Source organism: Callorhinus ursinus, unplaced genomic scaffold (assembly GCF_003265705.2).
Source record: "Callorhinus ursinus isolate GAN/ISIS: 27379988/994484 unplaced genomic scaffold, GSC_fseal_2.0 scaffold14, whole genome shotgun sequence".
Taxonomy (NCBI): Eukaryota; Metazoa; Chordata; class Mammalia; order Carnivora; family Otariidae; genus Callorhinus; species Callorhinus ursinus.
The window spans coordinates 45,417,446-45,433,095 of record NW_027397076.1 but is presented as its reverse complement, the minus strand read 5'-3'; the positions used below and the strand labels follow the sequence as shown (position 1 = coordinate 45,433,095).

At 57.2% G+C, this 15,650-nt stretch overlaps 2 protein-coding genes across 2 annotated transcripts; both read left to right on the top strand.

The window, feature by feature from the left end:
- The first annotated feature begins 833 nt into the window (after positions 1 to 833).
- INHBE (inhibin subunit beta E) lies at positions 834 to 3,465 on the top strand. The gene is made up of 2 exons (XM_025882650.2): positions 834 to 1,377; positions 1,637 to 3,465. Exons 1-2 carry the CDS (start codon positions 1,080 to 1,082, stop codon positions 2,392 to 2,394), a joined length of 1,056 nt encoding a protein of 351 aa, XP_025738435.1. The 5' UTR covers positions 834 to 1,079; the 3' UTR covers positions 2,395 to 3,465.
- On the top strand, positions 1,932 to 15,463 carry GLI1 (GLI family zinc finger 1). The gene is given in 16 exon segments (XM_025882884.2): positions 1,932 to 2,059; positions 4,329 to 4,409; positions 4,573 to 5,332; positions 5,571 to 5,700; positions 8,505 to 8,628; positions 8,860 to 8,952; positions 9,229 to 9,424; positions 9,689 to 9,833; positions 10,178 to 10,267; positions 10,359 to 10,496; positions 10,828 to 10,977; positions 11,558 to 11,722; positions 12,200 to 12,430; positions 13,039 to 13,306; positions 13,718 to 14,463; positions 14,465 to 15,463. Coding segments are annotated over 12 exon segments (3,318 nt in total). The 5' UTR covers positions 1,932 to 2,059; positions 4,329 to 4,409; positions 4,573 to 5,332; positions 5,571 to 5,700; positions 8,505 to 8,531.
- The last annotated feature ends 187 nt before the right edge of the window (positions 15,464 to 15,650 follow it).

Below are 15,650 nucleotides of genomic sequence, written 5' to 3'. Positions count from 1 at the left end.
CACCACTTCTAGGATGCCCCGAATTTAGGTAACTCTCACAGTCCCCTTAAAGAGAGCCAGCAGCTGGGTATGGGCCCTCCCAAGTCCCATGCCCTTCTGCCAGCCTTGATGGACTCTGCCCTGCTGTAAGATTGCATCACCGCCACCCCTACCTCTCTGGGTTTCCCCAGACATCGCAGTAACATGCCTCCCACCCCCACCATGCTCCAGCCCCCTCCACGTTGTGCTCCAGTCCAACTGGACTCTGGGCAGCCAGCATAGGCAGGGTCAGGAGGTGACTTCCGTGCCCCATGGCACTGCCACCTTGGCCTGGGCAGGAGGACGCCATTCCTCTCCGCGCCACCACCTCCCCTCCCCGTCCCAGCCTTATTTCTAGGGAGAGAGAGACCAGAGTTCTCCTTCCTGCCCAGAGACCCTGGAGAAATAACCAGTGGAACTCAACAGCTGCCTCATAAGAACTGCTGCAGCAGAGGTGTCTGGGTAAGCTGGAAGGACTAGAGGTATGGGAGGAAACTGCCCTCCCCACCTTGCGCCTATGAGTCCCTCCCCTGAGCCCCAGACCTTGGGGACTGAGCATGTGAAATCATTCTCTTTCTTGCATCATGCATGTCCACATTGCCCCCCCCCCACCCCCTTACACCTACCTCAAACTCAGTGACCAGGCCAGATGGTGAAACCCGAGCTCCCGGGGAGGGGGGGGGGGACCTCCACCCCCCTCAGGGCCCTGATGGGCAGCACAGCCGGCCAATCCCGGGGCTCAGAGGGTAGGTCTGCTGGCTGACCACTAAGTGGGGGAGCCCCAGGTTTCGGCTCTAAAGAGGCCCCAGTCGGTAACCAGCCATGAGCTGTGAGGGTCAAACTGGCAGACTTCGCTAAACACAGCCACCCATTGGACCATCCGCATACTGCCTTCCTGAGTCCCGGGCAATAGAAGACAGGTGGCTCTACCCTTGGTCGAGGGTAGGTGTGGCACGGCGGTCTGCTGCTGTGCCCTCATTGGCTTCCACGCAATCAGATCAACAGAAGGAGCAACTGCCATCTGAGGCTCCCGACCCAACCCAGGGCCATTCACCAGGAGCATGGGGCTCCCTGATGTCCAGCCCCAGCTGGTGCTGCTGTGGGCACTGGTGTGGGCACAGGGGGCAGGGTCTGCGTGTACATCCTGCGGAGGCCCCACGCCGGCGCCCCAGGCAGAACGAGCTCTGGTCCTGGAGCTAGCCAAGCAGCAGATCTTGGAGGGGCTGCATCTGACCAGTCGTCCCAGAATAACTCACCCTCCACCCCAGGCGGCGCTGGCCAGAGCCCTCCGGAGACTGCAGCCAGGAAGTGTGGCTCCAGCAAATGGGGAGGAGGTCATCAGCTTTGCTACCATCACAGGTGGGTAAGAGAGAGGCAGGCAGAGAGCAGACGGAGAGGGAGGCGGAAGGGGACACTGACAGAAAAGGCAGACGGAGCAGGGTGTGGGAGGAGGGAGGACAGAAGAGGCAGGGACGGGTTGCGGAGGACGGAGGACACAAGGCAGTCCCCGCGTCTTCTAAAGGGGCTAGGGAGAGCAGCGGGCGGGGCTTGCAGGGGTCTCAGAGGGGAGCTCCATCCCTGCTCACATTCCTCCATCCCTTCTCCATCTCTCTGGCAGGTCCCTCCACCTCAGCCTGCAGCTCCATGCTCACCTTCCACCTGTCCACAGCCCAGTCCCACCACCTGTACCACGCTCGCCTCTGGCTGCACGTGTTCCCCACCCTTCCTGGCACTCTTTACTTGAGGATCTTCCGATGGAGCCCAGGTAGCGGGCACCAAGGGTCGCACACCCTCCTGGCAGAGCACCAGACAACAGCCCCGGGCTGGCACGCCCTCACTCTGCCCTCTAGTGGCTTGAGGGGTGAGGAGTCCCCTGTCCTGAAACTCCAGCTGAACTGCAGACTCCTAGAAGGCAACACCACCTCTGCCCAAAAGCCTCGGCAGCTCCTGGACACAGCGGGAGACCAGCGGCCCTTCCTGGAGCTTAAGATCCGGCCCAGTGAGCCTGGAGCCAGTCGGGCCAGGAGGAGGACCCCCACCTGTGAGCCTGAGACCCCCTTATGTTGCCGGCGAGACCATTATGTGGACTTTCAGGAACTGGGATGGCGGGACTGGATCCTGCAGCCCGAGGGGTACCAGCTAAATTACTGCAGCGGACAGTGCCCCCCCCACCTGGCTGGCAGCCCCGGCATTGCTGCCTCCTTCCATTCAGCTGTATTCAGCCTCCTCAAGGCCAACAACCCTTGGCCCTTGGGTACTTCCTGCTGTGTCCCTACGGCCCGAAGGCCTCTGTCTCTCCTCTACCTGGACCGGGATGGCAATGTGGTCAAGACAGATGTGCCCGATATGGTGGTGGAGGCCTGTGGCTGCAGCTAGTGAGAGGACCTGGGGATTTGGAGTAAAGAGATCAGTTGGGGGTTCCCAGGCAAAGGGCATCTGTGGTGGGAGACGTGGCCTGATCCACACCCCCACCTAATGGGCGGGGTGGCAAGATGACCGGGGTGACCCTTAGGGGACCCAAAGGGGCACTTGTCGGTCCAGGCTCTTGCCTATTCCAGGCTGGTTGATGTGTGGGGAGATGGGGAAAGTGTGTTCTCTAGAGGAGTCTCCCCAGAAAGCTTGATTTCCGACCTAAGCCCCCTGAGAAGGCGGCAGAGGTGAGGGAGGGGTGGAGGCAGGGAAGGAGAAGGCAGAGAAAAACTACTTAGTCTCTCGCAAGAAGAGGAAGTCCTCAGGTGAGGGAAGCAGGCTTGGGACAGGGGAACCAGGCTGGCCCAGGGTGGGAACTGTGGAAGAGCTTTCAGGGAGCGTCAAGAAGGAGGTGGGCAAGGGGCTAAGAGGAGGTGGTTAGGAGAGCCCCAGAAATGGGAGCCGGGAGAGGGGTACTGAGCCTAGGAAGTTCCCTAGTTTTTCCCAGTGTGGGGGACCGGACCCACCGGGGAGACAAATGTTTATCCTTTCCTAAGAAATGAGGGGGAAAATCAACAAGTATGAGTTATAAAGAAGGGCTGGGGCGATAGTCCACAGGGAGAGTTTTCAAGGTGAGGTCTGGGGACCCCTGGGAGGTCCCTGAGACCATTTCAGGAGTGTTCACAGGATCAAAACTATTTTCATAATAATACTAAGATGGTATTTGCCTTTTTTATTTTCATTATCTCAAAAGTATACAGTGGAGTTTTCCAGAGGCTATGTGGCATGTGATTACATCATTTTTCCGACATCCTTGTTAATGGGATATGTGCCTGTGTATTCTTGTGTTACAAAATTCTTCAGTTTTAACTTCTAATATAGTAAATTAACAGGAACCACATAAACAAAAATTCAATAAATTTTAAGAGTATAAACGCGGGGTGACGGGGTGGCTCAGTGGGTAGAGCATGCATACGACTCTTAATCTCAGGGTTGTGAGCTCAAGCCCCACATTGGGCGGGGAGCCTGTTTAAAAAAAAAGAGGGGCTCCTGGGTGGCTCAGTCAGTTAAGCATCTGCCTTCGGCTCAGGTCATGATCCCCGGGTCCTGGGATCGAGCCCTGCATCCCATTGGGCTCCCTGCTCAGTGGGGAGTCTGCTTCTCCCTCTGCTCCTCCCCCTGCTTATGCTCTCTCACTCTCTCTCAAATAAATAAATAAAATCTTAAAAAAAAAAAGAGTGTAAAGGGGTCTTGAAGTCAAAATGTTGCAGAATCACTAATCTAGAGACCGGGGTGAGGAGGAAAAAACAGTGTGCTCTAAAAGAGCTTCTCCGAAAGAAAGGACCACTGACTGGTCTTGCCTGACCCTCTGGGTATAACTGGTGTCTGGGCCAAAGTCATATGGGGGAGGGAGGGTGAAATAGGACTCCTTATCTGTTCCCCCAGAGTCACTACCTATATTTGTAGGGCCTCAGACCTCTTTCTAGTTTCACCTTTTCCCCTTGACCCTCAGTCTGAGCAGTTAACCTACTAACTCTCCAGGCCTGAGGAGGTGGTTCTTGGAAGCAGAACTAGGATGTGGGAGGCCTGTCTGAGGGGTGACGGGAAAGGAAGGGGCTCCTTTTCCTCACCACGTTTTCTCCCCTTTCTCATAAAGAAAGGTCAGACAGACTAAAATAGCTGCCCCTTCCCCTGCATCCTGTCACTATAGCAACACGAATCCGAAGGGACAAGACACTCCCCTCTCAGACACTACTGTTCTGCACTAGCAGCCTCTTCTAGTGTACCTTTCCGCTTCTTTGGGCTCATACAACCCTCTCCCTGGGCTCCTAACTGGGCTTTGGAGGGGGGACCTGTCAAGCCTCCTACACCTTCAGCTCCCCTGTCTTCTCCGCTTCCAGACGCCGAGAGAGTGTCATGTTGCAGAAAGGCCAGCAGAGGGAGCAGACAGCCTGGAATTGCAGAAAGCGGGCAGCCCAGAGGTACGGAGGTGCCCGCAGTCTCCAGAACTTGGAGATGAAGGAGAGCGGGGGTTCTCTGCGGAACAGTGTTTCGGTCGCGTCCCAGGGTACCTTAGTAACCTTGTGAACCGCATACTCTGCACCCAGAGCCTCAGCCACTGCCCGTCTCTTTTATGCTCTATAGACCCTTCACTTCTAAGCCAACTGTGTCCCGTCCTGTTTGCACCAAACCCCAAATCTGTCCTGACCCCTTCATGTTCCACTGAAAGAGTGAGGCCAGCAGATAAACTACAGGATGGCGGAATGCTCAGTTAGCACCAACCAAAGTTGACGACGCTACCTCCAATATTATCTTTCTCGGATGAACTTTTTCGTCGCCCCCCCCCCAACTCCCAATACATTTCTTAGTTTTTTCTGGCTCGGGGGGGTGGGGGGTGGGGGAGGGCTCTTCGTGGGCAGCCGATCCAAGGATCCATGCCGGGATTTATTGCCCACCACCAGCAGCGTGTTCAGCGGGGGGGGGGGGGGGGGCAGTATAGGGTCCCTCAAGGGAGGGGGAGGATCCTGGGGGTCCTGGGGGTGCAATAAGCCCGGCACCCCCTCTCTTGCTTTCAGCTACCCCGCCTCATCCTCCAGAACGGCAAGAGGGAGGGAAGTAGAAGGGAGGTGAGAGGCGAGCGGGAAGAGCGGCGGCGCGCCAGCTGCTTGAGCGAGAAAAAGTTTTTGCAAAAGGGAAAAAAAAAGTTTGCGCTTCTCGCGGGTGGTCCCGGCTCGCGGCCCGGCGGGCTGGGCCGGCGGGAGGGCTGGCGGCCAGGTTAGGGGGGGTGGGGGTGGCACTGAGGCTGCGCTGCCGTGGCCCTGTCCGCCCCCCCTCCCCACCGCACACCCCCCAGCCCAGACTCCAGCCCTGGACCGCGCATCCCAAGCCCTGCGCCCAGGAGGAGGTGAGAAGGGGGGCAGGCGGGGGACCACCTGGGAGCAGTGGGGGAGGGGGCCCGAGGGGATGCCCTGCTTGCGAGGGACTCTGCCCAGCCAAGAGGGAGACCTGGGGCACAGAGGCAAAAAGGGGGTGGGAGAGCCTGGGGTGAGATACAGAAAGTTTGAAGAATTTTTTCGTTTGTATCTCCCTTTCTCTGTATCTTTTTTTTTTTTCCTCTGACAGTCTCTGTGTCTCTGTCTCAGGCAACCGTGGATCTCTTTGTCTGTCTCCGCCTCTCCCATATATTAGAAACATCTCACTTTCATGAGGTTGGGATGAAGAGGCTGGAGGGCCGGCTAGCTGGAGGTCTGCGTGGTAGAGAGGGAACTCCAGGTGTGTCCTGAGCGCCGGCAGGAAGACGTCAGTGTTTCTGGAAGAGGGAACAGCTAAGGAGAGAGCCCTAGGTGGGGTGGAGATGGGTGTGTGTGAGGCGACAAAACCGGTGGGGGACAGCTAGGCTTGAACCCCTGACCTGTCTTGTGACAGATGTGCTTGCTGGTGCATTCGTTCTGGGGAAAAGCAGTGCCTTCTGTTTTAGGAAGGGGGCGGGAGGGCCCAGCGTCTCGTTTAGGCCCTGGAAAGACTTCTCAAGGAATAGGGACTCCTGAGTCCCCAAGGGCTGTAGTCAGGGGGCTTAGGAGGAGCCGAGGAGACCTTGTCTTGACCTTCTGACCTCGGGACCACCAGGACAGCTGGGCCAGCCGCAGGGAGACCCCTACTGGGACTGGGCGGGACCACTGGCCACGGCCTGCCTATGTATCCCCGTTGGAACCCCCTCCCCAACGGGAGCTGGGGGCCGAGGCCCCTCCTCTGGCTCAGACCACCCTGCCTGCCCTTGCTCCCCGCTCTGAAGCCTCTTTCAGGCCCGGTGACCCCGAAACAATCCGCCCTGGGCAGCTAGCTTTGGGGACAGGATTAGGGAAAGGGGATCCCATAGTGACTGGGGACTTAAGGTTTTGGGGGCTGGAGAACTGGGGTCTTCATAGGATAGGTCTTTACTGTCCAGTGGAAGGAGAAGGTGGGGCAATTTCCCGGGGGAGTTGTAAGGGCCGGAATTGGGATGGTTTTCCCTATGGGGGCGGGGTCCGGAGACACCCCCCCCTCAATTATCTACTCGGCATCCCCAACCAGGCGGTACAGACCCCGCCCTTGACGTCACTAAGGGGTTCCCGGGGGTCTGGAGGGGTTAACCCTTGGGAAGCCAACTGTGATAATCAGGAACCCAAGGTGTCCTGACCCCTCCCTCCGCCCATATACACCTTATTTTATTTACCCAATCACTTTCTGTCCCTGTAGTTTCTGTATTCTTCTTTCTTTTCCACCCCGCCACGGGGACCCCCCACGCTCCAACAGTGCCCCCCGCCCCCCGGGCGCCACTGCCAGCTTTCTGGATGAGCTGAGGGGAGGAGGGAAGAATGTGTCCCGCCTCTCAACTACACCCCCCCCCCCGCCCTCCCTCCACCGCGGCTCGCTCGACTGGGCTCCCGGGGCGGGCGGGGGAAGCGGAGCTGTCTGCAGCCAGAGCCTGCGGCGGCGACTTGGGTGGGCCGAGGAGGCACGGGGGCGGGGAAGGCGGGACCGGGAGAAGGGGGGCGGGGCCTACTCCTGGGAGTTGGGGAGCGGGGGTGCGAGGGGGACTCTGGAAAATAGGGAGACACAGAAGATGATTCAGGGCTCCAGCAGGGCAACCCTAGAGCTCCCTGCCCCATCCTGCGCTCTCATCCACACTCCAGAAAAACTTAACCGAAGCTGGAAAAGTTGGCGAAATTTTCCTGTCACTGGTGTGAAGGGGAGACGTGGGTGGGCTGTGGCACGCGTGGGCGAGGTGGGATGTCGCCCCATTTCCATCAGGACTCCCCTGCGGCTGGGCAGTGGCACAAGAGGATGACTGAGTAGGCACGTTTGGGGGAGTCTCTTTAGTGTTTGGGGGGTCGTTTGCGAGCCCCTGCCTCCTTCTCCTGGGTGAGTCATAGAGGAAGGAGGCGGGAGAAGTGTCCCCCCATCCAGCTGCCAGCCAGCTGTGCCCCCCCACACACACACACAAAGTGCCAAGGTCGAGTTGGGAGGTCTTGGATGCGGGATCCAGCTCTCCGCTGGGAAAGGAGGAGTTAGGAAGGGTACAATCCAGGCTACGGGGCTTGGGCTGGGTCATGGGGTCCGGGTTCCTCTCCCCATCTTACCCCGCCCTCACCCAAAATCCCAGCATCCCGGGATCACCCACCGCGCCGGCCGGCCCGCTCCCGGTCGTTCTCCACCCTACCCCGCCCCACCCCACCCTCAGTCCCGGGAGACCGGAAAACCCGGGGTGGATCAAAAACTGGAGTTTGAGGAGAAAAGCGGATGGCAGAACCCTCTCCCTCACAGCTCTTCTCTAGTGAATAATGACTTTGTTTTTTCATTCTCTCAAAGCCTTCTCTTACAGTCCTTTCCTGCTCCCCCAAAAGAGACCAAGTGAGGTGGGCGCCCAGATTCAAACTACCCCAGGATAACACCAGTTTCCACTCTTTGTACTCAACAGACCTGGGAGGCTCTGCTCAGAAACCTTATCCCCTTCTATACACAGTTTTCTGCCTTAGAAAAAGGCAGATCGTCTGTGCTCCCTCCTGGCCCCACGTCTGTGCTCCCTCCTGGCCCCACCAGCCTCTCCGTCTGGGCTGTGGCGAGAGCTCCCTCTGCTGCATACTGGAGAGATTGTAGCGGGCCTGTCGCTGCGCAGGAACAAATGAAGGCAAAGGGGCTCAGCATGAGTTCCCCCATCCCACCCCTCAAAGCTGGCCCACGGTCAGAGCAAGAAGAAATAGAGGACCATGGCATAAAATCACTTGAGGCTTATACAGACGCAATTAGTCCATAACACTCCCTCCTACACACACACACACACACACACACACACACACACACACACACCAGAGCTTAGACCACCCAGGCAAAGATCCCACTCAGTTCCCACAAAGATCCTCAAGACAGCCTCTGCCTCTCTGGGACTCCTTTCCTTACCCCCCTGGCTGAGTGATGCTCATTTCACTTTGATTTCCCATGGCAGATGTCTTAGAGGTTCTATAACTGAATTAGTTATCTGACCTTCCTTATTTCCCTCCTGCCTTTATAACTTGCACATCTCCCTTCCCCTCCTGCAGTGTCCCCACACTCTCCTCTGAGACACCATGTTCAACTCGATGACCCCACCGCCAGTCAGTAGCTATGGCGAGCCCTGCTGTCTCCGGCCCCTCCCCAGTCAGGCCCCCAGCATGGGGACAGAAGGTCAGTGCAAATACCAATCTCCAGGCCTTGAGGCCTGGCAGCTCTCTCAGTCAGCCCCAGGGATCCCTCTTCTATCTCCTACCCCATGCCAGTCTCTAATCCACAAGAAGATTCGAGGCTCTATGTCGTATAGGCTTGGGATATGGGATCAAGCCTCTCCCGGGGTTTCAAGGTGAGGCCTTACGTGTTCCCCCATTCCCATTCCCCATTCTCGCTATCTCTCTTTCCTAGGACTGCCTGGTCTGCCCTTCTGCCACCAGGCCAACCTCATGTCTGGCCCCCACAGTTATGGGCCAGTTAGAGAGACCAACAGCTGCACCGAGGGTGAGGCCTCAGGCAACATCTCTTCCCTTTCTGCCCCTCTGGGACTTGCTCTAAAAAGAGAAAGTTGCAGGGGGAAGGCAGGGGATCTAACTTGGAAGAGGAAATGCTTGGAGATAGGAGCAAGGGGTCAGAGCATGATCAGAAGGTCACAGATGGGGTCAGTAGGGCAAAGCAGAGTCAAGTGTCATTGTTTTGTTGAGAGTCAGGACCCATGGGTTGGGTGGAGGGAGACATGCCCCCATTCACCGTAGCTGTCTCCCCTGTTTCCTGCCCCAGCCCCGCTCTTCCCTCCTCCCCGAGGTTCAGTCAAGTTGACCAAGAAGCGGGCACTCTCCATCTCGCCTCTGTCAGACGCCAGCCTGGATCTACAGACAGTTATCCGCACCTCACCCAGCTCCCTTGTGGCCTTCATCAACTCACGCTGTGCATCTCCTGGGGGCTCCTATGGTCACCTCTCCATCGGCACCATGAGGTGCAGAAAGCCTTGGGCTAAGAGGCCCCTAAAGACCCTGCCAAACCCCATTAAAAGCCTCAAGCTTTCCAAAGCACCCGACCCTGTTTGAATCCTTATCATTTCAAAGGTGTTGAAGCCCTCTTCCGTGCTTCCCTGGGCCTGCCTCAACCCCATCCCATACCGTTTTTCAGAAACACTCCAAAATAGCCCAAGGACTCCTGAAATTCTTTCAGATGATAGTCCTAAGTAACTGCCTCTCCTCCTCCTCCTCCCCCTCCTCAGCCCCTCTCTGGGATTCCCACCCCAGATGAATCACCAAAAAGGGACCTCGCCTTCCTTCGGGGTCCAGCCCTGTGGTCCCCATGACCCCACTCCAGGTGGGATGATGCCGCATCCTCAGTCCCGGGGACCCCTCCCAGCTTGCCAGGTGAGAGTCCTCATATTGCTGCCCAATTTCCCTCAGCTCAGGGAGGGTGGGTGGTGGGCTCTATGGGGAAAGGTGAAGGAAGGACAGGGGATCGAAAAGTTCTCAGTAGCAGAAACATAAAGGGGTATGGTTGCTGGGGTTCACTCCTTGAAGCTGAATCAGACTCTTCCAAATGAGATCCTGCCTTTTGCCCATCCCAGTGCAGTCTGAGGAGGAAGTCTCTTCCAAACCCAGGGGTTCCAGCAGCTTGGGTGGGGGTACTCAGGGCAGGAAGACCTGGCTGGGCTCCCTCTTCCTTCTGCCCACTTCTACCTTCATCACCCTCACCTCTTCCCTTGGGGAAGCTGAAGTCTGAGCTGGACCTGCTGGTTAGCAAGTGCCCAGAGGAGCCCTTGGAGGGTGATATGTCCAGCCCCAACTCCACAGGCACACAGGTAAGGGGGGGGCGACTTTAACTCTGAAACCTGAGCTAAATAAACAAAAGCTGTCACCCCAGTGACCCTAGGATTGCCTCCTCTGCCCTAGGATCCCCTGCTGGGGATGTTGGATGGGCGGGAGGACCTGGAGAGAGAGGAGAAGCCTGAGCCTGAGTCTGTGTATGAGACTGACTGCCGCTGGGATGGCTGTAGCCAGGAATTTGACTCCCAGGAGCAGCTGGTGCACGTGAGCCCCAGGGGGTAACAGGAATGCTGGCTGGATCTTGTAGGACATTCTGGTGGGACACTGTGGAGTTAGGCTAAGGGCAGGAGGTCCCAGGATACCGAGGTCAGAGGTTGAGTGGCCAGTTGGGTCAGCAGAAACTCAGGAGCTATAGCTTTGTTTTAGAAATGTGGGAGAACAGAGGTGCGGGCTACGATGTTCTTTCTGCAACTTCTTCCCCCATGAGGTGGAGCCTTGGAGGAATATGGTGGGGTGGGGAGGTTCCAGGGAAGGTCTGTTTTGGGACTTGGGGGCAGAAGGGAACCTCAGAGAGCCTCTGTATCTCCTCCTTCAGCACATCAACAGTGAGCACATCCATGGGGAGCGGAAGGAGTTCGTGTGCCATTGGGGGGGCTGCTCCAGGGAGCTGAGGCCCTTCAAAGCCCAGTACATGCTGGTGGTGCACATGCGCAGACACACGGGGGAGAAGCCACACAAGTGCACGGTGAGGCACCCACTTCCCAAGCTCAGGGTCCTTCCCTAAATTGGGGCTCCCCACCAAGAGCTCATACGACTTTCTTGGAGCCTAGGCACTTTGCCGCCATAAACAAATATTTAAAAACTGTATCTTAGGACTGGGTTAGTATAAAGATGAACATATTGATGTTGTGTATTAGAACATTTTCTTGGACCTAAAAGCCATTTTCCCTTTGCTTTAAGAAATTAAGACATTTCTGTGGGCCCCCAAAAGTACCCTGGGCCCGAGGCACTGTGCCTGCTACTCTGCCTAATGGAGAAGCTCGGTGTCAAGGACATAAGACACTCCCAGAATGACCCCATCCTAAGCCAGTCTAAGATTCCCATGCAGGGAGATCTGCTCTGGCTTGACGGGGAGATGCTCGCTGCCGCATCCCCTCCAGCTTCCAGTTTGCCGAGCTCTTGCCTGCCTTCATCCCTGAATTCTGGGAATTGCCCTCGCATCTTGAGTTATAGTCTCGGATGTATGTCCCCTTTGAGATTTACAGTTCTTCTAATCTCCATGTCCTTCTGTCTGAGAGCTATCTTTTGACCCCAATATCCCCTAGTTTGAGGGGTGCCGGAAGTCATACTCACGCCTCGAAAATCTGAAGACGCACCTGCGGTCACACACGGGTGAGAAGCCATACATGTGTGAGCACGAGGGCTGCAGTAAAGCCTTCAGCAATGCCAGTGACCGAGCCAAGCACCAGAATCGGACCCACTCCAATGAGGTGAATGCCCCACCTAAGGGACCCTCCCCACTTGAGAAGCCAGTTACTGGGCAGATTCCCCCATAAGAAATCCCTTAGCCCAGCACCCGCTCCACAGAGGTGAGTCCCTGTCCCCCACCTCATTCACCTGGATAAGGTCTTTCTGAAACCAAGAACTTCCACATAACCACCCCACCCGCTACCTCTAACCAGCCAAAGGGCCAACCTAAATAGACCCATTTGGCCTGGAGGGGACCCATGGTCCCTTCAACCCCTGGCTTTATGAAGCCTCACAGACCTGGGCTGTCAGTTTTCCTAATCTTTCCCTTGACCCTCTCATTTTTTACTCCAAGGACTCCCCCCCTCCTTAATTCCCTGGGTGCTGTGCATTCCTCCCTGACCCCCTCGTCCCCAACTGATGCCACCTCTTCTTCCCATGCCTTCCGCACTCTCCTGCTTTGATTCCTTTGCCTGATGTCTTCACTTTCCACCCAACAGAAGCCGTATGTTTGTAAGCTCCCTGGCTGCACCAAACGCTACACAGATCCTAGCTCGCTCCGGAAACACGTCAAGACAGTGCATGGTCCTGATGCCCATGTGACCAAGCGGCACCGAGGAGACGGCCCCCTGCCCAGGGCACCGTCTCTGTCCACAGTGGAGCCCAAGAGGGAGCGGGATGGAGGCCCCATCAGGGAGGAGAGCAGACTGACCGTGCCGGAGGGGACCGTGGTGAGCTGGCCCAGGCGACTCCTGCCTCCATGCCCCGGCCTGCCCTGCCCACATCCTTCCAGTCCGCTCCCAACTCTTCCATGTCCTCCTCTGTACATCACCCTTCTGTGGAAGTCCTCCAGTCTCTTACCCCAGTGGTGCTCCTTGGGTTACCCCAAATCAAGAGATTTTCGTATAATTCATTACTGAATTGGTTCAACAAACTCTTATATGGGGCTTAGTATATTATTCTAATTTATGTATAGTTTACATGTAAAATTCACATTAGTAGGATTATAATTTCATGTACTCCTCACAACAGCTTCGTGGAAAAGGAACTTCCTCTCCACATTTTCAGATGACGAAACTCAGGCATATAGACAAATGGTCCAAGGTCACCGAACTAAGTGTAAATTTGAACCCAGGCAGTCTGTGCTCCATCCTAGGCTCTTCTCATCAACATCTCTCCAGTTTGCCCCCTTCCCCTCACCTGCTCAGCCCTCCCTACACCTGTAAGCTTCCCCTCCGTCCGCGCAGTCACTGAGACACAGGCTTGAGCCACTCACCAAGTTCAGGGAACTGGGGGGGCGGGGGGGAGGGGCCGCCCTCAGCCCTCATGTTCCCCGCAGAAGCCACAGCCCAGCCCTGGGGCCCAGTCGTCCTGCAGCAGCGACCACTCCCCAGCAGGCAGTGCCGCCAACACAGATAGTGGTGTGGAAATGACTGGAAATGCAGGGGGCAGCACTGAGGACCTGTCCAGCTTGGATGAGGGGCCTTGCATTGCTGGCACTGGTCTGTCCACTCTTCGACGCCTTGAGAACCTCAGACTGGACCAGCTACATCAACTTCGGCCGATGGGGCCCCGGGGCCTCAAACTGCCCAGCCTGACCCATACTGGTGAGACCTGGGTGTGGAGGTAGTCGCTGGACTGAGATCTGGACCTTCTCTGAAGTTGGAAGGAGGACTTCCCTCCTCAGGGTTGCCCTATAGCACCTTTGTACAGTTAGCAAAAGGTCCCCCTTCCTCAGACACTTTCCTTCCATCCATCAGGTAATTGTGATACACAAAGTATGACGTGAATGCTGCTCCCTAGGGCTGTGCAGTGTACAACCTATACAACTGTTCACGGTGGTTCTGAATCCCTGGTGACACAGACGTAGAAAGGGCATGGGTCGTCCTGGGGTCTGAGTCGTCGGAGTCAAGGAGCCTGTCCCTAGGATTCTGGGACAAGGCCGTCCCATGGGGGAGGCAGGGTGAGATTCTGAGGGCTCCCTGACCACCCTGCTTTTTCTTCCTTATCCCCTGTAGGCACCCCTGTGTCCCGCCGCCTGGGCCCCCCAGTTTCTCTTGACCGCCGCAGCAGCAGCTCCAGCAGCGTCAGTTCAGCCTATACCGTCAGCCGCCGCTCCTCCCTGGCCTCCCCTTACCCCCCTGGTTCCCCGCCCGAGAACGGGGCATCCTCTCTGCCCGGCCTCACCCCTGCCCAGCACTACCTGCTCCGGGCAAGATATGCTTCAGCCAGGGGAGGTGGTACCCCACCCACGGCAACACCCAGCCTGGATCGGATGGGGAGCCTTCCTGCACCTCCCTGGAGAAGCCGAGCTGAGTATCCAGGATACAACCCCAGCGTAGGGGTCACCCGGAGGGCCAGTGACCCGGCCCGGGCTGTTGACCGTCCTGCCCCAGCCAGAGTCCAGCGGTTCAAGAGCTTGGGTTGTGTCCACACGCCCCCCACCATGGCAGGGGGAGGACGGAACTTCGATCCCCAACTCCCAACCGCTGTCTACTCACCACAGCCCCCCAGCATCACTGAGAATGTCGCCATGGATACCAGAGGACTGCAGGAGGAGCCAGAAGGTGGGACCTCCATGATAGGCAGTGGTCTAAACCCCTATTTGGACTTCCCACCCACTGATACTTTGGGATATGGGGGACCCGAAGGGGCAGCGGCTGAACCTTATGGAGCTAGGGGTCCAGGCTCCCTGCCTCTTGGGCCTGGTCCACCCACCAATTATGGGCCAAACCCCTGTCCCCAGCAGGTGTCCTATCTTGAACCCCCCCCCTGAACCATGGGGTGAGTTCCCTTCCCACTCCGGGCTGTACCCAGGCCCCAAGGCTCCAGCTGGAGTCTACAGTCAGTGTCCTCGTCTTGAACATTACGGACAAGTGCAGGTCAAACCAGAACAGGGGTGTCCAGTGGGTTCTGATGCCACAGGACTGGCGCCCTGCCTCAGTGCTCACCCCAGTGATGGGCCTCCTCGTCCACAGCCTCTGTTCTCCCACTACCCCCAGCCTCCTCCTCCCCAATATCCCCAGTCAGGTGCCTATACCCAGCCAACCCCTGATTATCTTCCTTCAGAGCCCAGGCCTGGCCTGGATTTTGATTCCCCCACTCACTCCACAGGACAACTCAAGGCTCAGCTGGTGTGTAATTATGTTCAGTCTCAACAGGAACTGCTCTGGGAGGGTGGGGGCAGGGGAGATCCCCCAGTCCAGGAAGCTCTCTACCAGAGTCCCAAGTTTCTAGGGGGTTCCCAGGTTAGCCCAAGCCCTGCCAAGGGTCCAATGGCCACATATGGACCTGGCTTTGCACCTAACTTGCCCAATCACAAGTCGGGCTCCTATCCCGCCCCTCCAACCTGCCATGAAAATTTTGCAGTGGGGGCAAACAAGGCCCCCCATAGGGCAACAGCACCACCCCGACTTCTGCCCCCACTGCCCACTTGCTATGGGACCCTCAAGGCAGGGAGCACCAACCCCAGTTGTGGTCATCCTGAGGTGGGCAGGCTGGGAGGGGGTCCTGCCTTGTACGCTCCTCCTGAAGGGCAGGTGTGCAACCCTCTGGACTCTCTTGACCTTGACAACACTCAGCTGGACTTTGTGGCTATTCTGGATGAGGCCCAGGGGCTGAGTCCTCCCCCTTCCCATGATCAGGGGGACAGCTCTGAACACACCCCACCTCCCTCTGGGCCCCCCAACATGGCTGTGGGCAACATGAGTATCTTACTGGGATCCCTGCCTGGGGAGACACAATTCCTCAACTCTAGCGCCTGAAGAGTGAGGAATCCCAGGAATCACAGATCGATTTCCTAAGGGGTTTCCATTCCCTCAGAGAAGTTGGGATGAGGAGCCATAGCCCCTTGGGATGCCCCATGGATGGGAGGTATGGGTGGGGCTGTATACCTTCTGTATATGTTTTGGGGAGGAATTTGATAATGACACTGTTTCTGGATAATAAAGG